Below are 25,168 nucleotides of genomic sequence, written 5' to 3' on the forward strand. Positions count from 1 at the left end.
CAGAAACTATTTGTGCATGATCCGGCCTGTTCCGGCTATTTAATCCCGCAAACCAGTATGTGGAAAATGTGCAACCGGCGGATCATGCTGAAGTGGAGATTGTCACCAGGACAGCATAGTGGAGGATTTTTGGAACCGTGTGCATCTGTGTTATTTTAAATATTAATGAATAAATTATTGGTCGTAATCTTTAATTTTGTTTTATTTTGGTTAGGTTATTAAAACAAGAACAATTTCTACACTCAAGAAAATTGCCTCATACTTAATGGCAAATATCCATGTGCCAAACCATATCCAAAGTATGTGCAACCAATACCCGATTACGCAGTCAAATTAGCGCATGAATAGTATGTGCTCTAAATTGTATGAGTCGCTGCTGTATGGTGCCTCATCAAAAGTATGAGTCGCACTAATGGAAAACATTTGTTTACCCCCATTGCAAAAATCCATGTCCCGGACACATAGAAGGAATGAAGATTTGTTTCCCAGTGTACGCAAAATAACATTAACCTTCCGTAACTCGCGCGGTTGACTACCTGCGTCAGCACCACACTAAAGCGGAGTACAAAAAGCGAGTTTTTTTCAACGTGTTGTACAAAATACAACAGCGCGATTACTCGAGGGTTAATAATTCAGAGTTAAACTAGCCTAGGTATATCAATCTTATACTGGATTACGTGTAAGTCAAAGTTATACTGAGCCAGTATTATCTGCATTTAAACTTAGCTTGGGGTCAACCAGGCGAATAGTGAAATAGTGTGGGATGTATACTATTTAGTATAGATTTTTTTCTGAGTGATAAATTGGGCAACAATGTGCAAAAAATAAAATTACAGTTGACGTTCGATAGCTTCAACCAAAATGTTTTCGTTTTTCCACACATTTTATGTACCTCCACTACCCTAACTGCTAAGTGACGTGAATAGAAGCAAATGCTCGTCCTAAATGCTTCAACGGCTAACGGCAAACGTGCCCGCCACTGCTCAACACCCCCTCCCTAATAGAAAAATATGATACAACGTGCTTAACAACCCTTTCAGGCTATCATCTTGATCATACAGTAGACGTTCGGTCGGTGCAAACGGTTTAACTGCAATGCTTTTTAACTGCAAGTTCGGTAAGTGCAACAATTTTGCAGTTATCGCACCGCCATCCGTCAAAATGGTGCGCCATGTTAGCCCAAATGAACAGTCGGATGAAGTTCACGTTCATTTTACGTCAGTTGATGGTTTGTTGACACTGTCAGGCGTTGCAGTTACCGAATTTTCGTTCGCTAAGTGAAACGTAAACATGTTGCAGTTATCGAACGTCTACTGTACATGGAATGATACAGTCATTCATCCAATCGCCAGTGTATAATACATTTTTATTAGGGCTATCAACTAGAGTCATGATGATTAACCTGGGGCTTGTACAGTAGACGTTCGGTCGGTGCAAACGGTTTAACTGCAATGCTTTTTAACTGCAAGTCCGGTAAGTGCAACAAATTTGCAGTTATCGCACCGCCAAACGTCAAAATAGTGCGCCATGTTAGCCCAAATGAACAGTCGGATCACGTTCACGGTTATTTTTTGTCGTTTGACAACTTGTTGACATCTGTCAGTCGTTGCAGTTACCGAATTTCGTTCGCTAAGTGAAACGTAAACATGTTGCAGTTATCGAACGTCTACTGTAGTGGAACAAAAATCCTTTGGGAAGCTATTTGGAGGGACCATCATAGTACAGTAGACGTTCGATAACTGCAACGTGTTTACGTTTCACTTAGCGAACGAAATTCGGTAACTGCAACGACTGACAGATGTCAACAAGTTGTCAAACGACAAAAAATAACCGTGAACGTGATCCGACTGTTCATTTGGGCTAACATGGCGCACCATTTTGACGTTTGGCGGTGCGATAACTGCAAATTTGTTGCACTTACCGGACTTGCAGTTAAAAAGCATTGCAGTTAAACCGTTTGCACCGACCGAACGTCTACTGTATTTATTGTTCGTGCAGTTGAAAATCGGAATTTTTGACACGCGAAAATCGATTTTTCTCCTAAACCGTGTGTCCGACGTACGTCGGGCACAGTGCGCTGGATAGAGGGCCAGGTCCGCTGTCCAGCGCACTATTAGCGGAGTGTAAAACAACCGATCTCTTCAAGAGTCAAACTACTTCTAACGTTTATTACTTATTTATACTACAGGGTTGATGTGATTGATTTGGGCTTCAATTTTGATGTAGCTTGTACACCTTCACTCCTCCTCAAGTTGCAACGATTGAAGTCCCACCTTCTTCCGGTAGCACTCCAGTTTCACCCTCGACAAAGGTTTAGTCAGGGCGTCGGCGATCATTGATCCTGTAGGACAGTATTCGACATGGTTAACGTTCCTACTCACGAGATCCCGGATGAAGTTAAACCGTGTGTCGATGTGCTTGGTCCTTCGGCTTCCTCCTTCGGTTCGTAGCATCGCTATACAGCTCTGATTATCTTCCCGGACGATGATCGGTCCAGTTGGTCTTTCCTCAACGTCCTTCATCAACTTCTGCAGCCAGAGCAACTCTTGGCAGGCCTCAGCTAAGGCCACATATTCCGCCTCAGTGGAAGACAGCGATATGCACTGCTGCTTTCTGGCAGCCCAGGAAATTGGTCCTCCTAAGTGGAAGATGAATCCCGAGTTAGATTTGCGGTCTCGATGGTCTCCGGCACAGTCGGCGTTAACATGTGCTTCCAGTTGTCCAGGACATCCAAGCTCCAGCTTCAAATCTGCAGTCGACTTCAAGTACCGCAGCGTTCGTTTGGCCTCCGTCCAATCAGCCTGGGTAGGATTACCCAGTCAACACGAAGTCGTATATGATGTGGAATAGGATACTAAAGTGGAGGCCGTATACGTACATGCTTCAATTTGACCGCGTGTAAAGAGTATGCATATCGCCTCCACTTTAGCATCCTATTGAACATCATATGCAATCGTGTGTTGGCTGGGTACTTACCTTTCGTCCCAGAATAGACGCGCTGATTGCTATATCGGGCCTGGTGTTTACCGCAACATACAGCAAAGCACCGACTAGGCTTTGGAAATCGTCCTTCCGTATACGCATAGGCTCCTCCTCATGATCTGAGAAATGTCAAACATTTTCATGGATAGCTTCGTTGGTATAATAAAGAATTGCGACCATCGTTTCAAAACAAATTCCAACTGTTGACGTCACGGTATTTGTAATATCAATCAGCAGAACTGTAATACATCACAGAGAAATACTAGAATAAAATAACCATACACAATTTTACTACACAAATATATATATTTGCACGATCTTGAAACAATTGAAAATAAAGTAAACAATGTTGAGGCAAAATTTATCGAAAACTTTTCCATAATTTAATCATAAACAAACATCTCCGGTTCTACGCAATTATTTTCACTTTTTGCTCTAGACACTTGATTATAAATGCATTACTCTTTTCTTTACTGCTAGCCCAAATTTCGACCACAAATGTCTAAATTGAACAAATGCACTCTGGAGAGCGAAACTACAACTCAAGAAGATAATAAAAGTGACCCCACTATGCGCTGCTATAAGTGGTCCATCTCCGCGGTTGCAATTACATATTGACAACCATTTGGCTTCGGGTTTTACTTCGTAGGGGAAAACTCAGTCGGGATCAAAATTCGGCAATGCATCTCACGAATCAATGGCACGGTGTAGGCAACGCATTCATCCCAGCCCGGAGACCTCCAAGCCGACTCACGGGTCTCCTTACGCGAAAGAAGGTCCTTGTAGCCTGGGGAAACGGTTAATATATTAGATTGTGTTTGAATAGATTCTCAGTGATTCACGTCCGATTTAATTTAGATTTTTTGGAAAAATATGAATGTTTTATAATGTTTTAAAATATGTAAATCATTCAAGATCTAACAAATTATAAAAATGCGTAAAAATCATAAAAATGTGTTTCTTTTATTGAAAAACAGAAACTTTGAGGCAAACATGGAAAGATCATAAATAAATAAATATTACTGCAACACAACTTACACCAAATGTGATGCACATTGTACAGCCGACCAATCTGGGAGAAGAACCCGGCAAATGCTTCATCGTTGTTTTGGCGATAGTTGATGGCCCGTGCCCAGTTGTTGCCCCACTCGATCATGGTGCCCGGCTTAAGTCGGTAGGAACGAATCTCGTAGATGTTCTTATCTTGGCGCAGGGCTAACTGTGGCCAGTAGCTGAACGCGAGCAGATACTGCAGATGGCGCGAGCGAAGGAACGTGCCCCGTTCCTGGGTTAATTTGACGTAATCCTAAAATAAATAATTTTCATGTGTTTGATGTCGTAGCTCGTTCCTAAACAAAAAAAAATCACTCACAGGGTCGTCATGCAACACCTTTTTGGTTTGGTCGACCATCTCGAATCCGCCGGTATAACGCCACAGATGCAAGCACTGATCCAGATCGCCGACTTCGACACTCCATGAGCCGATCAATTCGATGGTTAGATTCTTCTTCGATGATACGATTTCCACCGACTTTTTGCTGTGGAGAAACATTTGTGAAAAAAAACTATTAGCGAGTGTTTTTGACATCAGGGTATTTGTTCCTTCTCCGACTTTGTCGACGTCAGGACCTATCGTGGCGCCAACATCGACTCCGTCCACTATCTGTTGATAGTCAAACTGCGCCCAAAACTCTCCGTCATCAACAATGTACGGTACCGCGACCACCACGGTACAACCCAGAGCGACTGCAACAACCGGATGTCGCCTCAGCATATGCGCAGAATCTCGAGGCCACGTTGCCGAACGAGGGTGAGCTCGATCAGGCCCCTCTAGAGGACTGCTGGAGTACAGTGAAAGCAGCCATCAACGACGCAGCCGAGAGCACCATCGGGTACGTGGAACGGAATCGACGAAACGAATGGTTCGACGAAGAGTGCAGAACGGTTTTGAAGGAGAAGAACGCTGCTAGGGCGGTAATGCTGCAGCAAGGGACCCGACAGAACGTGGAACGTTACAAACATAAGCGGCCGTTCTCAAGAAACACGGAAGTTCTACACACTAAGATCAGCTCGGTATTTTCCCCATCTTTTTACTGAGTTCTCAACAGCAGATTTAACTCGGTACGCTCGGTTATCCCTTTTACTGAATACTCTGTAAATGCGTTAACGAGTTCTGTAAATGAACTGTCAAAAATTACAGATGAACTGTAAATATCGTTACTGATGAACGGTAAATAATGATTACCGAGCGTACCGAGTTAAATCTGCTGTTGAGAACTCAGTAAAATGATGAAAAAAATACAGAACTCAGCGAAAATTTTACTGAGCTGGAAAATCTGAATCTTAGTGTGTATCAGAAGCTCAACGCATCCCGCAACGGCTTCGTGCCGCGAGCCGAAATATGCAGGGATAAAGACGGAGGCCTCTTGACGGACGAGCGTGAGGTGATCGAAAGGTGGAAGCAGCACTTCGATCAGCACCTGAATGGCGTTGCGAACGTAGACACAGGAGACCACGGCAACGGAGGAAACGACAACGCCAGTGCAGCGGATGGTATCGCAGCTGAACTCATCAAGATGAACCCAGAAAAGTTGGCCACCTGGGAAACCGAACAGCTACCGGAGGAGTGGAAGGAAGGGGTAATCTGTCCCATTCACAAGAAAGGCGACCATTTGGAATGTGAGAACTTCAGAGCGATCACTATTTTGAATGCAATACAAAGTGCTATCCCAGATCATCTTCCGTCGTCTGTCACCTAAAACGAATGAGTTCGTGGGAAGTTATCAAGCCGGCTTCATCGACGGCCGGTCGACAACGGACCAGATCTTCACCGTACGGCAAATCCTTCAGAAATGCCGTGAATACCAGGTTCCAACGCAAGAACCGTGAAAAAATAAAGGAAACCCGGGAGAAATCAATGAAAGAAGCACAGAAGCAGTCGTTGATGAAGTCCGGAAAATATCCATGAACGCATCCAGGGAGGAATTCGTAACCTCTCCCATCACTGTGCGCATAAGCGTCTCGCGTTTGCGCGGACAACGACAGTTCACTAGGCCTTTGGATACACTGAAAAAAGGGACATGGTAATCCTGACTGTATCGAGGGTCAAATTAAAAACTTTTACCACTTGATTTTGGTAGACCATGGTTCGTAATTGAAACAACCATTGAAGGGGTTACATTTACCATGCCTCTTTTTGTTTATGTTTTGTGGTTATTTTTAAGCATATATTTTAGTGTTTTTTACCATGCCGAATGAATAACGACATAGTAAGAGCAACCATCGAAATGCTGTTTATCACTATCCATATGGTCCACTGCACGAATTTTTGCTGGCCTGCTTACTCTCATGGGAAATTTGACGTTTGAGCGGTGCCGACACCGCTCAAACGTCAAATTTCGTGTGAGAGTAAGCAGGCCAGCATAAATTCGTGCAGTGGACCATGGTGAAATGCTGGTAGCGGTAGTTTTGGTTTGTTTTCTCAAACGAAAAAAAAAAAACAATAAATTTTTTTTTGCAACTCGGCACTATAAATTATTGTTTTACACTTGCCGTTTTGACTCCGAAACGGCCTACTTTTTTGCACTACATCAAACAGTTGCATTATGGTTCATAATGCAACTCATTTCGGTTGCATTATGAACCATAATGCAATTGTTTGATCAACAATCTGAGTTTCCACCTTGGTTGCCACCGTTTCCACGGTTAGAGCTTGCAAACTGTGACGGTTATAGTTGGTTATAGCACAGCTTGCTTGATCCAAACTTCAGGTCTAGTATGTTGGAGCACGTGGTCGGTCTCATTGAACTACCGCGAAACATGATGGTACTGACGGAAATGATCATATTCTAGTGAATAATGTTGGTCATTGCAAAAAATGTTGTATGCAACTCGTTGCAAAACTCGATTTTTACAGCACTCTTCGTATTTATCCAACTCGGCAAGCCTCGTTGGATAAATATACGACTCGTGCTGTAAAAATCATCATTTTGCAACTCGTTGTATAAATAACTATTTTACACAATGTCATATTTTATTAATATACTTTAATATACATGAATAAATAATATACTTAAAATTAAGCGGGAATTTAAAATTGCATAGTTTGCTCGAACACATAATGGTACGGAATATTTTTTTATCCGCTGGCAAACCACTTGGGGAACACCACGCAGAATGAGCAATGCGGAGGCCCAGTGCTGGTTCTGATGAACCGGATGTCCAGGCGGATTTCGCAATTGCGTTTAAACGACCGTCGTGTGTGTTGGCCAAGGTGTTAGCGCTGCGGTCCGGGAAGGGATGTAGGAAATAAGACCTGAAAAGATAGTTGTTGCGGTTCAGAACTAGGTTCAGAATGTAGCCGGGTAATGTGAGCAAAATATCTCCCTTTTTCAACTGTTCCAACTTACCTCTTGCTGTTTGAATGTGGATAACGGAGAGTGTTGACCGACTGACCGGTAACTCCGGATGACGAGAGGAGATTTCACATTTTCCCCGCACAAGTGACCTCTGCTATTTTTCCGGCACTTTGACAAGTCTGCACTAGTTCAACTAAAAATTATTCCGGTCTGGAATCCGGCAAACGCTTTCAAGATGGCGAACAGAGACGTAGATGACAAACAGCAAACTGGAAAATTATTATAACATCTAAATATTTACAGCAACTATGATGCATTGTGAGCTCGAATATGTTGAAAGTTTGAGCAAACATGTTTGTAGTCAATATTACTATGTTTGCTCAACAAATGATAAAAGTCGAATAGTACTGCTGAATATGTATATTGTTCACATCACTATGTTACAATTACCATAAAGCATGGTAATTTTTATTGATTTGTGGTACGTGGTGTGGTGACGAGTGCCTTACTCATTCATGTGCTTATGCTGAAATAACATTCTTCACTGCACTCGCATCCATGCGCACCTGAGTTGTGGTACGATCGCCCACACACACTCTGCAACGTGGCAGTATAGCGCTTAGTCTTTGACGCACGCTCAAGCTTATCACACGCGATTACCACAAGTGGCGACGAGGATAAAAAAAAATGACGCGGAAAATAAGGATGATAATTAATTTATGGAATGTTCTGGGAAAAAACTAGGGGTGGGTAATGTCTGAGACATAACCGCAATGTTGACGTAGGACAAAGGCTGGAATGAGGTTCCGACTTTTATATATTAAAATGGGCCCTTTAATTTGAAGTCTTAAATCAGCTGATTTTTCGTGTCATTGTTGTCCGACCTTCGTAAATAAATGCATAACGGATTTATCACATAAAAGGCCTACACAATGTATGCTGGCAAAATTCAATTCGGCGGAGTGATGTGTTGATTAAAGTTGTTACCTATGTGATCCATTTCACTGAACGCATTCATAAGATGTTTATTAGTTAAACCTTCCGTAACTCGCGCGGTTGGCCATCACTTGAGGGTTGAGTATTATTTTATTTTGAAGATATATGTTCAACCGTTATTTGAAAGAATTTTCATCGAAAGGAAAGAATGATTATAATATTGAAAGGCGTTAAGCCATAGCTTCCCAAACATCATATTGCGATCGCAACAATCATTAAAATAACTAAAATTGCCGCTATGAAATGAACAGATGGCGCAACCGTCGCCATGTGTATTTGACACAACTCAATTGCTGTTAACGAAATTTTAGATAATTTTGATTGCAGTTTCATGAAATATTCTAGATTTAACAATACGTTGTATAGTTACGCGAACAACAATTAGAGGCCGGCTATACTGTTGCTAAGTTTTCAGTCTGTCGCTTTTAATTATCCGATTCATAACTCTGGAGGAATAATTTTCACTGGTCCTGAAAAGGACCTTTTAAATAACAGGAGATTTCGGCAAGACAATTGAAAATTATCCGCACTGAATGCTGGAAGCCATCGAAAACTGCCATCGCTTACTGCCGTGGATGAGATACCTGGTTCTATCAGCTAAATAGCCGAGTCATCGCAGGATTGGTGCGCAGCTGCGGATTTGACATCCGTTCCCTTTGACTGATCCAACGAAAATGACGGAAGAAAACAGAGGTCACTGCTTTTATTCCCCTTGATTAGTAGATTAGGCTCCTCCCATTTGGCTGGCTTTCCAGTTTATTTTGTTTGCATGACCCGCCCCGAATGCTCCAGACGCATCAAGCAACTAACCAACCGAGAAATGAGCAAATTTTCATTGAACGGATTGGATAATTTCGATTCACCACCAGCGGGTAACCAAACGATCAAGCGCAAACCGACATTCGGTTCTTCAGATTTGTGCTCTAGAAAATTCTAGATGTGGCTTCGTCATATATTCACCTTCGAACATTTTCGAAAAATGTTTAAACTTAATTTTATTTAAACAATGTTTCACGCAAAATAGTTCGGATAGAATAATGCGTTGTAAAATTCCGGGTGGAACCATTAGGCCATTAGTGACCGGCTTCATCATTATTGCTGGGCCACCAAGTATTCAATCTTTCACTTCTCAATTGCACCACACTTTTCTCGTTCGATGGAATGAAATTAGCTGATTCACAAACTCTTAAGGAATAATTAACGGTGGTCCTGAACAAGACCGTTTGATTAATTGACGATTTTAGGAACGAAATGGCATGAATTCACCATGTCACGCAATGCGTGTTGGTTTTCTCCGTGCTGAATGATAAACGCCACCGAAAACTGGACCGCCGTGGATTACAATAATGACCAGTTTCACTATTGCTGGCAACGATGCTCTGTCTTTTGCTTTTTGGTTGCACTACTACATCTCGATCGATGTTGGAAATTATCCAATTAACTCTTGAGGAATCATTTTCGATGGTCCTGAAAAGGACCGGTTTGAATAATGGACGATTTTGATGCATTCACCATGCCATGCAATGCGTGTTGGTTTTCGCTGCGGAGTGCGGAGAATGCTGGACGCCGTCGAAAATTGGCCCACCGCCGCTGCCATGGATGCGATTCCAAGTGCTATCATCAGCACGATAGCCGAGAGTAGTCGCTGGGTTGTTGTGCTGCTGCCTTGCTGGAGGTGACATCCACCTCCAACCTCCTTGACTGATCCAACGAAAATGACGAAAGAAAACAGAGAACACTGCTTTTATACCCCTAGATTGGCAGATGAAGCTCCTCCCATTCGGCTGGCTTTTCAGTTAATTTCGTTTGCATGACCCGCCCCTTATGCTCCAGACGCATCAAACGATTAATCAACCGAGAAATGAGAAAATTTCCATTGAACGGATAATGTAACCAAAATATTAGATGATTTAGATCATTTTAATTTGGAAAATGAATTGAAACATTTTCACGCAAAATGGTCCGGATATGATAATGCGTTGCCAAAGTCCGGGTGGAACAATTAGACGTCATAATTGTTGCTGGCTGAGTCACCAAGCATTCAAAATCATTCACTTTTCGGCTGTACTACTTACACTTTTCCCGTTCGTTGGAATGGAATTATTCGATTCACAGCTCTTGAAAAATCATTTTCGATGGTCCTTAAAAGGACCGTTTGGATAATGAATAATTTTAGGAAGAAAATTAAATGAATTCACTATGCCACTATGCGTGTTTGTTTTCTCCGCACTAAATGCTGAACGCCACCGAAAACTGGCCCGCCGCTTGCTGCCGCGCATGCGATTAATGACCGGCTTTGCTTTTGCTGAGAAACGCCGCTCTGTCCTTGCATTGCACTACACCTTTCTCGATCGAGGGTGGAAATTCATCCAATTAACTCTTGAGAAATCTTTTTCGATGGCTCTGAAAAGAACCGTTTGAATAATGGACGATTTTGATGAATTTACAATGCCACGCAATTCGTGTTGGTTTTCTCCGCGCTCAACGCTAGACGCAATCGAAAACTGGCCCGCCGCTTGCTGTTGTGAATGAGATTCCTGGTGCTATCAGTACGATAGCCAAGTGTCGTCGCTGAGTCGATGTGCCGCTGCCCAGCTCGAGGTGTCACCTCGACGGTGGTCGAAATGGAACTGACGATCAGCTCTCGCATGATCGCATTCCTTCCTGCATCGTAGTTGCCCCCACGATGCGCACCAATCAGAGAGCGTTGGTATACTGAACGAGAAAATTTGTCCGCTACCCATATTTATAGATTTCAGCGATTTCAATGTCTAACTTTAAAACAACTTTTTAACTATTTATCAATGATTTTTAGGTTCACCGAATATTACAAATTGAACGCGGGAGTTTCATCTCTCGGATAACGGGATTTGTTCATCATTTCGTTCAGTGGGAAAGGTACTGTGAGCGTTTAAAATCTTTCACTCAAACGTAACGCTCTTGGTTTCATAAATGTTGAAATGACACCGGGTATAGAAAACAGAGACGTAGTCCTACGTCAAAAATGAGTGCACAGTGAATGTGTGAATTAGTGATTGCAATTGCATTTGGAAGAAAATTGAAAAAATGTGATGGCCAACGCTGCTCTTGTCGCGACATGTTTGCGCGTCTGTGCAGAGAGAAAAGAAAAGAAAAGTGAAAGAAAAGCAGTGATGATTACGTTGTGTGAAAATGCTTCATTTGAAGAATTTAATGAAAAAGTGAATTTGTTGAATTTAATGTGATTTGCGTCCGTTTGGACACTTCGCTCTCATGCGGTTACCGATGGTGGCCTTGAAAAGGCGGGCGGGTGAAAATCGTTTTAGTGAAAAGGCATATTTGCTGCAGCGCTTCAAAGATCGGTGGTGGCGAAGCACTATACATGTAAACAATTCTGCTTTTCAAAGGTATGTACGTTGCTAGTATGATAAACTGTGGTATGGTGACAACAACGCTTATATAAATGATGCTGTTCCTCTGTTCTGTTAGAATGGTTTGGTACAATTTGAGATATGATCAAATCATAGTTGATCAATTAAATGTTTGATGATACAGCTTTAATTGACGATTCGCATCATCATTGTGGCTTAGGATGTTTTATTATAAATTTGTCGAAATTCTGCATGTTGTAGGTTGTGTAGATGGATTTGTAATAAAGTTGAAATTCGTTTGTGAGACGACATGATTAGTTCGAGGAAGATAGTGGGATCAATATGATACAAGCAGACATGCTGAACAGAACTATGTTGTCAGCCTAATTATTTCAGCGTTGTGCGCCTGACGTGTCATCTCTCAAAAAAATATTCATCGTGATCAACATTGTCGTGATATTTTGAACAATATTGAGTCGTAAAAAAAAACTGCATGTCAGAGAAAGCAGCTAAAACGTTGATGGAAAGAAATTAGAAGATGAGAAATCAATTGATTATTCTATGTGTGCGAGCTGTGATTAAATTCACTTTGTGGAAAGTGATGTGAGAGCTTTCGTGAAAGAATCACTACTGATTTGCAAATAGGGTAAACGGGAATCTTGTGACGGAGTCAGCTCAGAGATATCACTGCTATAATTCGGTACGGAGCTAAAGTTTTTTTCAATTTCTTCTACATATTTTGTTCTAATTAAATCTTAGAGCATCATTTTTGCAAGGCAAACCCATCTGTACAAAACTAATATCCAGCTTTCTCCAAAAATGCCCTGCCCACCATAGGCTGTTAATTTGCCCCCCCTCGCAGGCTGTTTGACAGTGACACGTATTGGAATTGAGCGAGCATGTGTATTCAGAAACCTCTCTCTTGCATACCACCAAGGTAGAATCGAGGCATGCGATGTTTGTCTACATCCTCCTCGAACATGGTTAATGTCTTTTGTCACTTAAAAAAAATACTCATCGCAAGGGTTGTATTCATTCGAAATTATTTCATGTTTTGTTCAGTTCTTCCACAGCTCTATTTATCCGGTTCACATTACCCATATTAGCAAGGTACAACAATTAGGTTGATCAGTATTAGATCTATGAGAGCATGATAATTCGTCAACGTGGAAAAACCCTTGACAACATTTGAAATGACTTCATTTCTTGCTCGAAATTTTCAATTAGTTGGGTATCGCTAGTTTGATCATTCTTGTGGGTTATACTCTTTGGTTGTAGTAAATAATTGTCGTCAATACCTTTACATGGTAGTTAATTCCATTTAGTATGTTGAAATCAATAAACAAGTGGTTTGATAAAAGAAAAAACTGACATTCGCGGCTTTTATGGAAGATTGTGTGCAGAGGAACGGTAAAAGTATGATCGACTGTCATTGGTTGTCTTGACAGTAATGGAGGTTTGACAAGAAAACTTATAGAGAGTTAATTTGTGGAGTTGTGATTATATAACTGAGAATACAAAAAGTATTGTGATTAAATTCACTTGGAGAGCACTCAGAACGCTGTGATTAAATTCACTCATAGTAATATCACCGAGAGAAGATTTACTTCACTGAAAGAGGATAGCACTGATACCGTAGACTAATTTCTAGACCTCGATGTACCAAAGAAAACCATTAAATTTTGTGTGCCCAGTCCGGTATCCTGCTATAATATTCATTACCGTGTATTTTTTCCGTGTAAATTGCATTTTGTGTAAATTATATTTAGCGTGTTACATCGATCCGACAGTAAAGGACTAAACATAAATTACATAATTGGGTACCGATGATTGTTCACAATCTGCGAACTTTACAGCGGAAAAAAAATCGTGACCATGACGCTGCTGCTGATACTGAGGAGATTGTGATTGAATTCACTGCTTGCGAAGTAATAATGCTGGAAGAGCCGTGATTAAATTCACTGACGAAAAAACGATGCTGATCGATTCCCTGAGAATGTTGGAGTACAGTTTTTAACAGAATGTGTAGACGGTTCTTGATTGGATTTGATTGAAAACACGAAGACAATTGTGATTAAATTCACTGAAAATAGAAGCAATTGATACTGAGAAAATTGTGATTAAATGCACTGAGTGCAGAGCAAACAAATGCCAAAAGAACTGTGATTAAATTCACTGAGTACACAAAAAAGATGATACTGAGAGGATTATGATTAAATTCATTGAAAAAGGCGAAAAATGTTTGTGAGAGTGTGTGAAAGGTTCGTGATTGGGTTCAGTTGGAAACACGAAGGCGAATATGATTAAATTCATTGATACCATAGCGTCAAGGAGATGATACTGGTCTTGATTTCACCGTTATTCCATACGAAATCTTACGATTCAATTCACCGATTCTTTCATCCATTTTATTGCATGGAATATCTTTTAATTCAATTGATCCAAACAAACCCTGTTATTCAAATTATTTCATTGCGTGAATTAAACTAAGCACATATTTTGCAGTTCCTTAGATAGAGCTAAAGATTTTATCAGCTTGAAGGAAAAAGCAGCTTCGGTGTTGTAGCATGGTGGTATCTACTTGCAGTCGATCTAGGATAAATACGCCGGCATTTCTGAATCAAATATCTTTGACGCCATTGTAGGATTCCTAGAAAAAAAAATCGTTTGCCCTGGCTCATGTAAGGTAATTTATTCAATAAGGCTTCTTGTCAATGTTATTATGGGACAAAAAAAAAAATCGGTGCCAGTGTATCTGTATAAGGGTTCATATGGCCGTGCTAGTGAACGCGCGGTTTTTCAGCAGGACGTTTTCAATTCAGTAATGACGGTTCGATTCATGGTTGGTAACTTATTGTAAGTACGATTTCCTTGGACATAGAGTGCCTTCGTGCCCGGCGCATAGCACGACATAAATATACAAATGCATAATGGTCATTGTCAAAACGGCATCACAGTTGATAGCAGCGGGAGTGTGCTCATGTAGCACTAAGCTAGGAAACAAGCTTTATCTTTGTAGAGACGTGGCCTCGAGAAGAAAAGGAAAGCGTATCAGTGAATCGTTTTAAATGGAGGATCTTCTATCACCACCACCGAAGGGAAATAATATGGAAGACATTATCAAAGGGGATCTCAAGAATGGCAAAAATGAGACTTTGTTGTTATAAAGTATGACAACATCAAGCACGCTTATCTTCATTATTATTTTTTTATCAATAAAGTTACCATTCTACCAATTTGTTACTTGAACCTGAGAAATACAACTATATTACTATTACTATTAAAATAGCTTCATCATCAATCTGTTGTGAAAAATACACATGGTTGCTATTTCCGCCTTGTGAAAATGCATGTTTTCTAAACATCATATGTTATCATTATCGTTACGATAACCATTACAGCATACCATACATACCTATGATGGTTATCTCACTGGTGGAATAATGAGAATCAACTCAGGTTTCCAAATACTGTAATGCATCTTGTAAGTGGAATTGTTTGATTGAGTATCTTCTAAATAGCGTTTATTTGAGCTGTGATTGAATTCACTGAGATCGTACGAAAGGAACCGCAATTGAATTTGCTGAAAAAGATATCAATATACTGTTCATGTTTACGTACACACTCAAGACAGATTACCGGAACATCAGCACTTCTTTCAAAGTTTTGTCGAGATCTAAATAGCCGAGCAATCAGCAAACAACCATTTTGTCGGGATCTCAGCAAATTCTGCAGTTCTTGGCTGACATTCGGAAGTCGTTCTGCTATACTTTTTGCTGAGACACCATTTAGAGATTTATCTGAGCATACGGCTGTGCACGATATTGCCGAATCCGCAAACTTGTTTCAAACAGGGGCGACTCGTCCGGATGTCCAACATGTGCATTGCACATGTGGAGCCACATAAAAAATGCGTCCAAAATAAAACTCTGAAACCGTTCATTATTAAAATCGCACGACGATTTTTAATACGCCTACGAGAAACACGTGCTTACCGGTGGATGCGCTACATTCTACGACCATCGTTGTTGATGCATGTTCATTTCTGGTGTCGTACCGACCTGAGAGTACGAAGCGACCAGTGCGAACCGTCGCGTTGCATGGGAGTGTTTTTTCTCTCTTGCGTCTCTCTCAGAGCATTTGTTTGGTTGCAATGTTTCTGTCGCCTGTTCATCTGCAACATCGTACATGCGGGGTGCCGTTTGGATAAGAATACATACGGGCATTTTTGTCATTGTGTTGGTGTATGTTCAGTGTTGAAAAGCGGTCCGACTGTCCATCGCCAAGGGAAGATTCAAATATTACGTCCATAATTTTTTGGGATTTCTAGACCCCCCCCTCCCCCCTCTGTCACGCATTTTCCCTATACCTAATACACGTAGTGTCACACTTTTGTAGACCCCCCCCCTCCCCCAAATGTTGGACGTAATTTTTGAACGTTCCCCAAGATCGCACTGGTTGTGACGGCGGTACCCGTATGCGGTATAGACACTATAGATTCCATAGACTCGCGGAGACATGGTTGAGCAATACGATTTTAGTGTGTTTTTCCGTGAATTTAGAGTGTACCGAGCGAATATGACGTCACGCAATCCATTGTCGCTATTGAAATCGTGACGTCATGCTCGTTTGGCTACACGAACTGACAGTTCGTTTGGCTACAGTAGTCTTCGCCTTCGCGAGTCTATGGAATCTATAGTGTCTATAGTATGCGGATGAAACAAACAGAGCCCACGAATGTAGCACGCGGATGTTTTTTTTTCTGCACACGGCGCATGTGTTGTTGACTATGCTTGATGGATTATATTTTTAGTGGGGAGTCAAAGGATAAACGAATTTCATGTTTACTGCTAATAGAATTAAACTTCACAAAATTTGATATTCTATAAGTAAGCTCACAAATCAATTTTGAACTGGCACATTTGACTGATTCAATACGTTAGCAAATGTTGAACAATTTTGATTTTAAAGTAAGTGGATTGATCGGGTGGTTGTGAGCCAAGATATATTCTTTATCTGATGATCCTTATGTTGTCAAAAACACTTATCCTAATTCGATGTCTAATTCGATGTCGTGTTTGAGATGAAACTAGATTAGTTGAAAAAGCATAACAAAGTTCATACAAACAAAAAATAATATGCAATAATAATCAAATATTTTTTTGTGCAGGCTCAACTAAATTTGGATGTGGTTGCAACGGCGAGTTTATTGAATTTCACTCATTGAAAATGAAAATTTAAAACTCAATCACGATAACAACATAAGTCATAATCATTCATCTGTTTCGCTTTGTATTAGGCAGATGTTTATAGAATTCGGCATACTTTTTTTCAAGTTCGACATAAAAACATAAAAAAAGTATGAGAATGTGTAATACGATGTTATTTATATTCTCGACAAACAAAACAAACAAAAATGTTGAACATGTAGCCGAAAAGGTCACGAGTCGCCCCTGGTTTCAAAAGTGCAGGATGTCAGTGAGGAAACATTTCATTTTGATCCTGGAAAATTGTTGACGAATTGTTTGTAAATAGGTATATAAAGAGAATAATCAAGCACGACACTAGATAACATACTGTTATGTAACGGCCACTGGCACACACTATATACATCCCGTTATGGATGACATTTATGAATATGTTTTTATAATGCCTTAGAGTTATCGACGGAAAAGCGTTCAAGAAAATAAAGTCGAATTGGTTGTATAAAATAAGATTCACAACTTTGACAAATCATGAAGAATTATTGCTATACATCTGAATAGTGGTGTTTTTCCCTTTGACTGTTGAAGCGAGGTAGCTGAAGTGATTGAACAATTAGTTAAAGCTTTGAGACACGAAATATGCACAATTGATTTGTCTTTTGTTTCACAATGAAGTAGTAAGAAGAAATGGAGGTCTGATGGTCGATATTTGTATTCATAAAAGTGTCAGAACTGTTGAGTGTTTTGCATGTCCGAGTTTTCTAGAGATGATTCAATTATTGCATTGAACTGCTGAATAGTGACGGTTGAATATTGATTTATATAGAAATGAGTTAACAGAGCTTATAGGATTAGGCAGTGGAAGTATTTCAGGCAAATATCAAATAACTATATGCATGAGCGAATATAGATTAAAGAAAGGGGGATGTGGTGACGAGTGCCTTACTCATTCATGTGCTTATGCTGAAATAACATTCTTCACTGCACTCGCATCCATGCGCACCTGAGTTGTGGTACGATCGCCCACACACACTCTGCAACGTGGCAGTATAGCGCTTAGTCTTTGACGCACGCTCAAGCTTATCACACGCGATTACCACACGTGGGAATGAATTTTTAGTTATTTTTACGATATTTGGGAATGGTAAAATTAAACATAGTGCCGTGGTTCGCAGTACTATACTTTTTTTTTCTCAGTGTAGGATAGAGAACGTAATCTTTCAGAAGCAGTTCACCAGCCGTGCACGGAACATGTCGTAAGACACTGACACTGTCTGCGTACTGACTCAGAAGGTTACGGTAAGAAGGTGTGAAAGTTCCGGTTTTGTCATATGGTCGATTTTGTATTTGTTTTAAGGCTCCCCCAAACCAAGGCGACTTTTCCAGCGACACGATTTTTTATCGCCGCGATTTTTCTCAACGACTACAGCGATAAATGCGTCGCATCAACCATCTACACCAACGCGAAAACTAGTCACAAACAAAACTTAGTCGCCCCGCGACAGCGACGAAAACTGTGCATGCAGCAATCAGCGCCGCGACACACCGGCGACAAGTACAAAAATCGCTGCACTGTCGCTTGTCGCCTGCGATGACGTCGTCGCAGTGTGGAAGGTCCCCTTCAAATAAGTGCGCAGCGATTTCGCGACAAAAACATTGCGACAAAAAGTCGTGTCGCTGGAAAAGAGTCGCGTCGGTTTGGGGGAGCCTTTATTCGTCATGTCAAGGTTTGAAGAATGCTATTGTTCATATGTATTAGAAAATTACTAATTATTTCATATTTGAATTAAATTTGTATTTGTATTGCGTATTTGTTAAAATTAACCGAATACATAGTGGGAAGCCCAGGAAACAGTTCAAAGTCTGCTGACTCAAAAAAGATTCCGAGACTCGTCACAAAACACAAAAAATTGCATTATGATTCACAACGACTCTCGAAACCTTCCCAGACTCAATCGACCGCAACTGTTTTCTGGGTATAGAAACTACTAGGCCCGAGCAGGTCCCTCCTGTTTATCGAGCATTTCTGGTAAATCAGCCATACTCCATATGTAGCAGCCGGTTCACAATGAACCGTTGGAGGCGCATTAAGGTGAATATATAACGAAGCCACACCTAAAATTTTCAAAAGCACAAATCTGAAGAACCGTGGGTTGGTTTGCGCTGAAAAGTTGATCGATTGGTCACCACCAGCGGGTCAGTAATCGATCAACTTTTCAGCGCAATCCGTCTTTTGGTTCCTCAAATTTGTGCTCTTGAAAATTCGAGGTGTGGCTTCGTTATATATTCACGTATTCACCTTAAGTGATAAAGGTGATATTTTTATTACAAGAATTACAATTAACATTCTTCACTTTAATGCCGTCGAACCCTGTGATCTTAGCCAGGGGAAACCCTGGAGAAATTTCTAAATGTATCCCGTGAGAAATCAATGATGCAATCCAGGAAGAGTCCCTACCCGGATAAAAACTAACCATAGGGTGTATGGTGAAAACCATTCCTGCACCATACAGTGTACCAGCTACAATAAAGTGTATTGTGATGAAATGGTTTGCTATACTATACATTTACATTGGATTTTTATGTAACAATATATTATACTGTTTTTCTTACGTTTGAACCATTCACTTTTCCGAAACATTATTTTTCCGTGAATTTTTAATTATTTCTGGTGTTCGATTTGAATAGGTCGTATGTTTGCTGTGATTCATATGCAGACTCGACCTATTCAAATCGAACACCAGATTTATTTAGTTTAACATTTTTTCCGTGCTTTATTTTGTTGATGTTTGTGACTTTTTTGATGCAAAGGAAAGCTTTCATAGGAAAGAGAAAAAAGTGAATAAGTTGAAACATCAATTGAAAATCAATAACATGTTTAAATCAGTGGTAAACCAAATGTCCTATTCTAAGAACTGCAGGTCCAAGCAGGGGTCCAAGAGATATGGTGGGCTAGGTGTGTAGAGTGCGATGAGAGAAATACGAATGAAGGCCAACCCGGAATGATGCAGGTCAGATTACCGTAAATCAGTGGATGAGTTCAACACTATTATTTCTGTATTTGCATTTAGGGGAATTTTCTCCTCTTCTCTCATGTGAACTTGCGTTCGACCACAATCGAATCAAATGCGATTGACAAACTTTATCTTTGACGTAGAGCCATCTTTAACACATAGACTGGACTGAACACTGAATTGACTTTTAATATAGCTTCGTCTGCGGGTTCGCTTTTTAACCTAACTTATACTTGAATCGAACTTGACAGTTTTCTCATGAGTTGTTATGTATTTCCGTGTATTTCAAACTTTAGTCAAACTGGAGCCTCAATATTGCAATAACGGTTAAGCACGCTGTAATGATACTTATGTACCTCGTCACCCACTTCATGCAACTACATTAGTGGTCTAATAATACTTAGCGCGCTCGGCATAGTTCCATCATGCCGCTCAAAGTGTTGCCACAAATAATGCTTAGTTTGCGAAACCCAGTTATCTGGCTGGTGGGGCATGGGAGCCTAAGCTTCAACTGTTAATGCAATCAGAGATTACTCAGACCTCGACTCAGACTTAGACGTGGGCGATCCAATGTGAAGGGTTATCCAAAACGCTCTGGAGAATTCCCAAAGCGCATTCTCCGCATTCTCATAATGCTAGTAAGCCTAAGATGCCATTAACAAGAGGAAAATGACAAGATAATATAACATTATATGGATTATGTAATGTAAACCAATACAACATAACAAAAGAGAACCATTCCAAAACCATTTAATTAAATGTATAACCAGTAGTGAAACTACAATTGAAAACAATATATTTACGGTACATTTTATTGTTTGAAACCATATGTGTACAATACAATGTACGGTTTATTAAAACCCACGTATCAGTATTTATAACAATTCATTTACAATATAATGTATGGTTTTGCAAAAAAATATATATGGAGAAAAATATTTTTTTATATTGTTACGATACTTAACCACCCGTATAGTATATTGTAAAAATCTTATTTACAATATACTGTATTAGGTTCTACATTACATTTTATTGTTTTTGTATTTTTATTTTTACAGTGGTGTCTATTGTAAAAATATGGTTTTAAATAGTACTGTTACAATACAACGTTCGGTTTTTCTACTGTATTTTTTATTCGGGTACCCAAGTAACCAAAAGTTCAGATAAAAGGGTACTTTATAAGCTAAGCAGCAAGTTCGAGGCTGCTCATTAGCCTTCTAAGCAGCTTCAAGTAATTTTGGAACTTGAAAGTTCACATAAGCACACTGGATAGCCTTCTAAGCAGCTTCTGACAGAACTTTGACAAAATTCATGCAGAAAAAAAATGTGATTTTCAGAATCACAACCCCATCCCCCACCCTGTTTGGTGGGTTTGTGATTCATGTCTGGAAATTGCTTCTGATAATTATATTTTCACACAGGATGCTGCTATGTAGATTTGAACTGGATCCTCCTGCGTGATAGCCTGCCGACTTACCGCTGCGCTACTGGAGACACTTGATAATGTAAAGCTAACTTCACTACTGTACAAATGTGCAAAATTAGCTGCCGACAGAAAATCGATTCAAGTCAGACTTCACCTGCTGTTCACTCAACCACAAGTGTAGTACTGTGGTAGAGCGCAGGATTCTCACGCAGCGACTATCGGTTCGAATCCGATGGGCGGCAATTTTTTTTTGCTCAAGCCGAGTATTCGTTGATTTGATAAATTCATATTTGTCTTTTATTCGTGTATGCTCAAACAGTTGTTTTCTGTAAAAAAAATAAATTTAATCCTCATTGAAACACAATGCTACTGAACTGAACTTCTATGAACTTAAAAGTTCCGACAAAGTTCCGAGTAGCATCTTAAGCAGCTTTAAAGTTCCGCGAAGTTCAGATAAAGTTCCAAACGGAACTTTCTGGCTGCTTAAGAGGCTAACAATGAGCCTTGTCGGAACTTGTGACCGAAGTTCCAGCAAGGCTCATCGTTAGCCTCTTAAGCAGCCAGAAAGTTCCATTTGGAACTTTATCTGAATTTCGCGGAACTTGAAAGTGCATTTTGTCATGGGAAGCGGAACTTTTGGTTACTTGGGTAGAAGTATCATTCAATGAATCTCTGCAGGAATATTTGTATGAATGCTTAAATTAATCTTGGATTAAATCCCTAATCCGCGTTGGAAATGCCTGAAGGAATCCCGGAGGACAACCTAGGAACACTCCTGAAGGAATTCTTAATGGAGTCTCAGGAATATTTGACGAAAAAACCCGCAAGGAAATCTGGGAGAAATATCTAAAGGAATCGCCAGAGAAATCAATGATGGAATCTCGAGAAGAATCTCTGATTGAATGTTAAAAAAATATCTCTGAAAGAATTCTGCGAAGATCTCACCTAAAGGAATTTCGGGAATGAATGAAACAATCCCAGGAGCAAATCCTAATGAATTAAAACAAATACTGAAGGAATCCTTCTCTGAATCGCTCTAGTAATCCTAGGAGAAATTCCTAAAGGAAATCGAGAACGGAATCCCGGAAAAAAGCTTGAGCTTGATTGACCAAAGCGGATTCTACTCCAGTATCGCCAGACCAGCTACACTCACACAAGGAACCAATGAGATATCTGTCGGGGACTCAGTAGACATCTTCAGTGTGTGAGCGTTGGTGATCTTCTATTTTTAGGCGAAAATGGCGCCTGCTACATCAGGTTGCAGGTCAACGTGGGGAAGTGGAAGGAAGTGATGATTGGGATGATTGCAATAGTTTTTATCCACATTAGACCGAATATTCCTCTGCGTCTGCACAAATTCATGCGGATGACGGAGTGTTGGTAAGGTATGGTAGGCAGAGGGTTCACACATCGGTGCGTGGCTGCCAGGCGTAAGGTGATAGATTAGTGTATTTATTACTCTGTAGGTATTGCGGCACAGTTCGCTTGATTGCATAACTCGTAGGCGTTATATGTTAGAATGATACTGAGCTTCTTCTTCTTCTTGGCGTAACATCCTCACTGGGACAAAGCCTGCTTCTCAGCTTAGTGTTCTATGAGCACTTCCACAGTTATTAACTGAGAGCTTCCTCTGCCAACACGCAGAAAAATGGCGCTTGTTTAAAACAATAAAACGCATGGTTGATTTTCAAACTGAGAATTTACTTATTCCAAAGCTATATTTCTTTGTTTTCATTTAGAGTTTATCGATAAAAACAACCGATTACCATCATTTCATACAACGTCAATAATTTCATTTGTTTCAACAAAATAAAAACCATAAACATGGTCCGAAAGCACTCACACATCTTTAAAATGCTTACCCCAACATCGCCACAACGAAGAAGGTGTAGCAAATCCATCACGCCAACTTCCAAGTGCAGCTTTGGCCGTGATGAATAACGCGCAGGTACTCACGACAGCATCCACAAAAAGTTGCCCGGTTTCGCCTTTTTTGTCTTTTTTTAGTCGATCTCCTCCCCATCCGCTTACCGACGGTCTAAAAATAGATATCCGAGCTGCCGCTGCAGCTGCCGTCACCAACACAATCACATTCCGGGTTTGTTAGTTGCAAAAGTGCAGTCGTTTGAATCAATCCATTATTGCATGTTGAAAATACCATATCTCCGTTTGTTTCAACAAACTGTCAAAAATTTCGACAAATGAAAATATTTGTATAATCAAACCAATAGAACAGTTCAGTTTAAACTAGAAATCAGTTTGTCGCTATAGTAAACTGAAAAATTGGTTGATTTGAACTAGAACTTAATTGTGTTTACAATTTATTTTTCTGCGTGAATGACCATTTTGCATGTGTATATCGTGTGACAGGCACGAAGATACTCTATGCCCAAGGAAGTCAAGGAAATTTCCTTTACGAAAAGATCCTGGACCGACCGGGAATCGAACCCGTCACCCTCAGCATGGTCATGCTGAATACCCGTGCGTTTACCGCCTCGGCTATATGGGACCCTGATACTGAGCTAGGGAAGTTGGAAGAAAGGGAATACATTATTACATTACAGCACTGCTGATTTGGTGTGGAAAAGTAGCCCTTTTTCTGGCATATTTGCGTAAGGTAAAACAGCCTATTACGATGAGTAATTACAATATATATACATAATAATTGATATTAACACCTTAGCGCTTAGAGGTAAACAATTCCCATTTTCCCATTCTTGATAAGCCAAGCGATAATAGACTTGCCTGTAATCACGAAGGAATAATAAAAACACGCACACAGCCAGCCAAAAAAAAAAACAGCATACTTACTAATTGTCCATGTACGGCCCGACCGAGTCCGGGCGGATGTTGTGCGTGTGCAGTTCGTAGATGATCTCCTTGTCGCTCAGCATCCGGCTGTGCGATTCCTTGGTGGGTTCGATCTTGCGGACCAGCAGCTTGCTGAGCCACGATTCCGATCCATCCCGGGCGAGCGTCGCAGTCGTCGAAAGGGCCCTGCAACAACGGTACAAAGCAACATTCGATTCAACGTGGAATTGATCCGCCGGGCGGGAGACGAAGTCCCTTCTCTAATTACGCATCATCATCATCACCATCCCTTTTGGGGACAATAATGGACGCGCAAGAGTCAGTCATTACCTAACCGGTTGTTGATGAAAGGCTTTCACCATCAGGCGTAGCGAAACGAAGGTCATTCTTTGGCTGCCGTTCGGCTGTTTTTCACGGCGGGTTTCAATTCAGCTGAACACTTTTTCCTAACAGTTATGGGTTAATTACACTATTTAGCAAACTTTTCCGTGCGGAGTAATCGTCAATTTTGAAACGATAATAAATGCAACAAAAACAACAGGATTTTTTCTGCTTTCAACGTTTGGTCACGGTTGAAGACTGATAAAAACAGCCATCGCACTGGCGAGCGGAGGCGATTTTTGACGTTCTGCTTTCGGGGCTTTCGCTTTGAAGGTTATCGTAAAGTCGCACTTTTGCACACTGGGATTATGGCTGATTACAAAAGGTCAAAATGGTTTCTTGATGCCGAACCAGTGAATCAAAATTCAACCATCGCACAACAATAACGACAATGTCGCAACCTGAATTTGTTGTGACATTCTACCCAATGCGACATAGGTTTGTCCCAACTTGAACAGAACAAGACAAAGATCGTGCACCACGATGTAGTGTTTTCGATGATAAGCTTACGGAATGTGATTAAAAATCGGAATGAATTATACTTATTCCTTTAATTTTAGGAGCACAAATTTTCTTTTGAACTTTCGCTCTTGAAAATCGTTAACAGAATGATCTAACACTCGCTTTTCTACCCGAGCCGCTCGCT

The 25,168-nt window shown here is 40.6% G+C and overlaps 1 protein-coding gene and 2 long non-coding RNA genes across 3 annotated transcripts; 2 read left to right on the top strand and 1 right to left on the bottom strand.

The window, feature by feature from the left end:
- The first annotated feature begins 1,718 nt into the window (after positions 1–1,718).
- LOC134291709 (uncharacterized) lies at positions 1,719–3,640 on the top strand. Its single transcript, XR_009999246.1, has 2 exons — positions 1,719–2,123; positions 2,189–3,640. It is a non-coding gene; the product is annotated as an uncharacterized LOC134291709 (long non-coding RNA).
- On the bottom strand, positions 3,269–24,754 carry LOC109430465 (protein NipSnap). The gene is made up of 5 exons (XM_029876214.2): positions 24,472–24,754; positions 24,142–24,327; positions 4,355–4,520; positions 4,021–4,288; positions 3,269–3,769 (listed from the first exon to the last, which is right to left on the bottom strand). Exons 1-5 carry the CDS (start codon positions 24,525–24,527, stop codon positions 3,621–3,623), a joined length of 825 nt encoding a protein of 274 aa, XP_029732074.2. The 5' UTR covers positions 24,528–24,754; the 3' UTR covers positions 3,269–3,620.
- LOC134291710 (uncharacterized) lies at positions 16,113–23,487 on the top strand. Its single transcript, XR_009999247.1, has 2 exons — positions 16,113–19,578; positions 19,645–23,487. It is a non-coding gene; the product is annotated as an uncharacterized LOC134291710 (long non-coding RNA).
- Positions 24,755–25,168: the final 414 nt, after the last annotated feature.

This window comes from Aedes albopictus, chromosome 3 (genome assembly GCF_035046485.1).
Source record: "Aedes albopictus strain Foshan chromosome 3, AalbF5, whole genome shotgun sequence".
Taxonomy (NCBI): Eukaryota; Metazoa; Arthropoda; class Insecta; order Diptera; family Culicidae; genus Aedes; species Aedes albopictus.

Coding starts and splice junctions, on each gene's coding strand:
- LOC109430465 (XM_029876214.2), bottom strand. CDS start 24,527: ATGACCTTCGTTTCGCTACGCCTGATGGTGAAAGCCTTTCATCAACAA. Junction 24,328..24,471: donor TTTCATCAACAACCGGTTAG/GTAATGACTGAC, acceptor CCGTTGTTGCAG/GGCCCTTTCGACGACTGCGA. Junction 3,770..4,020: donor CAATGTGCATCACATTTGGT/GTAAGTTGTGTT, acceptor CCGTTTCCCCAG/GCTACAAGGACCTTCTTTCG.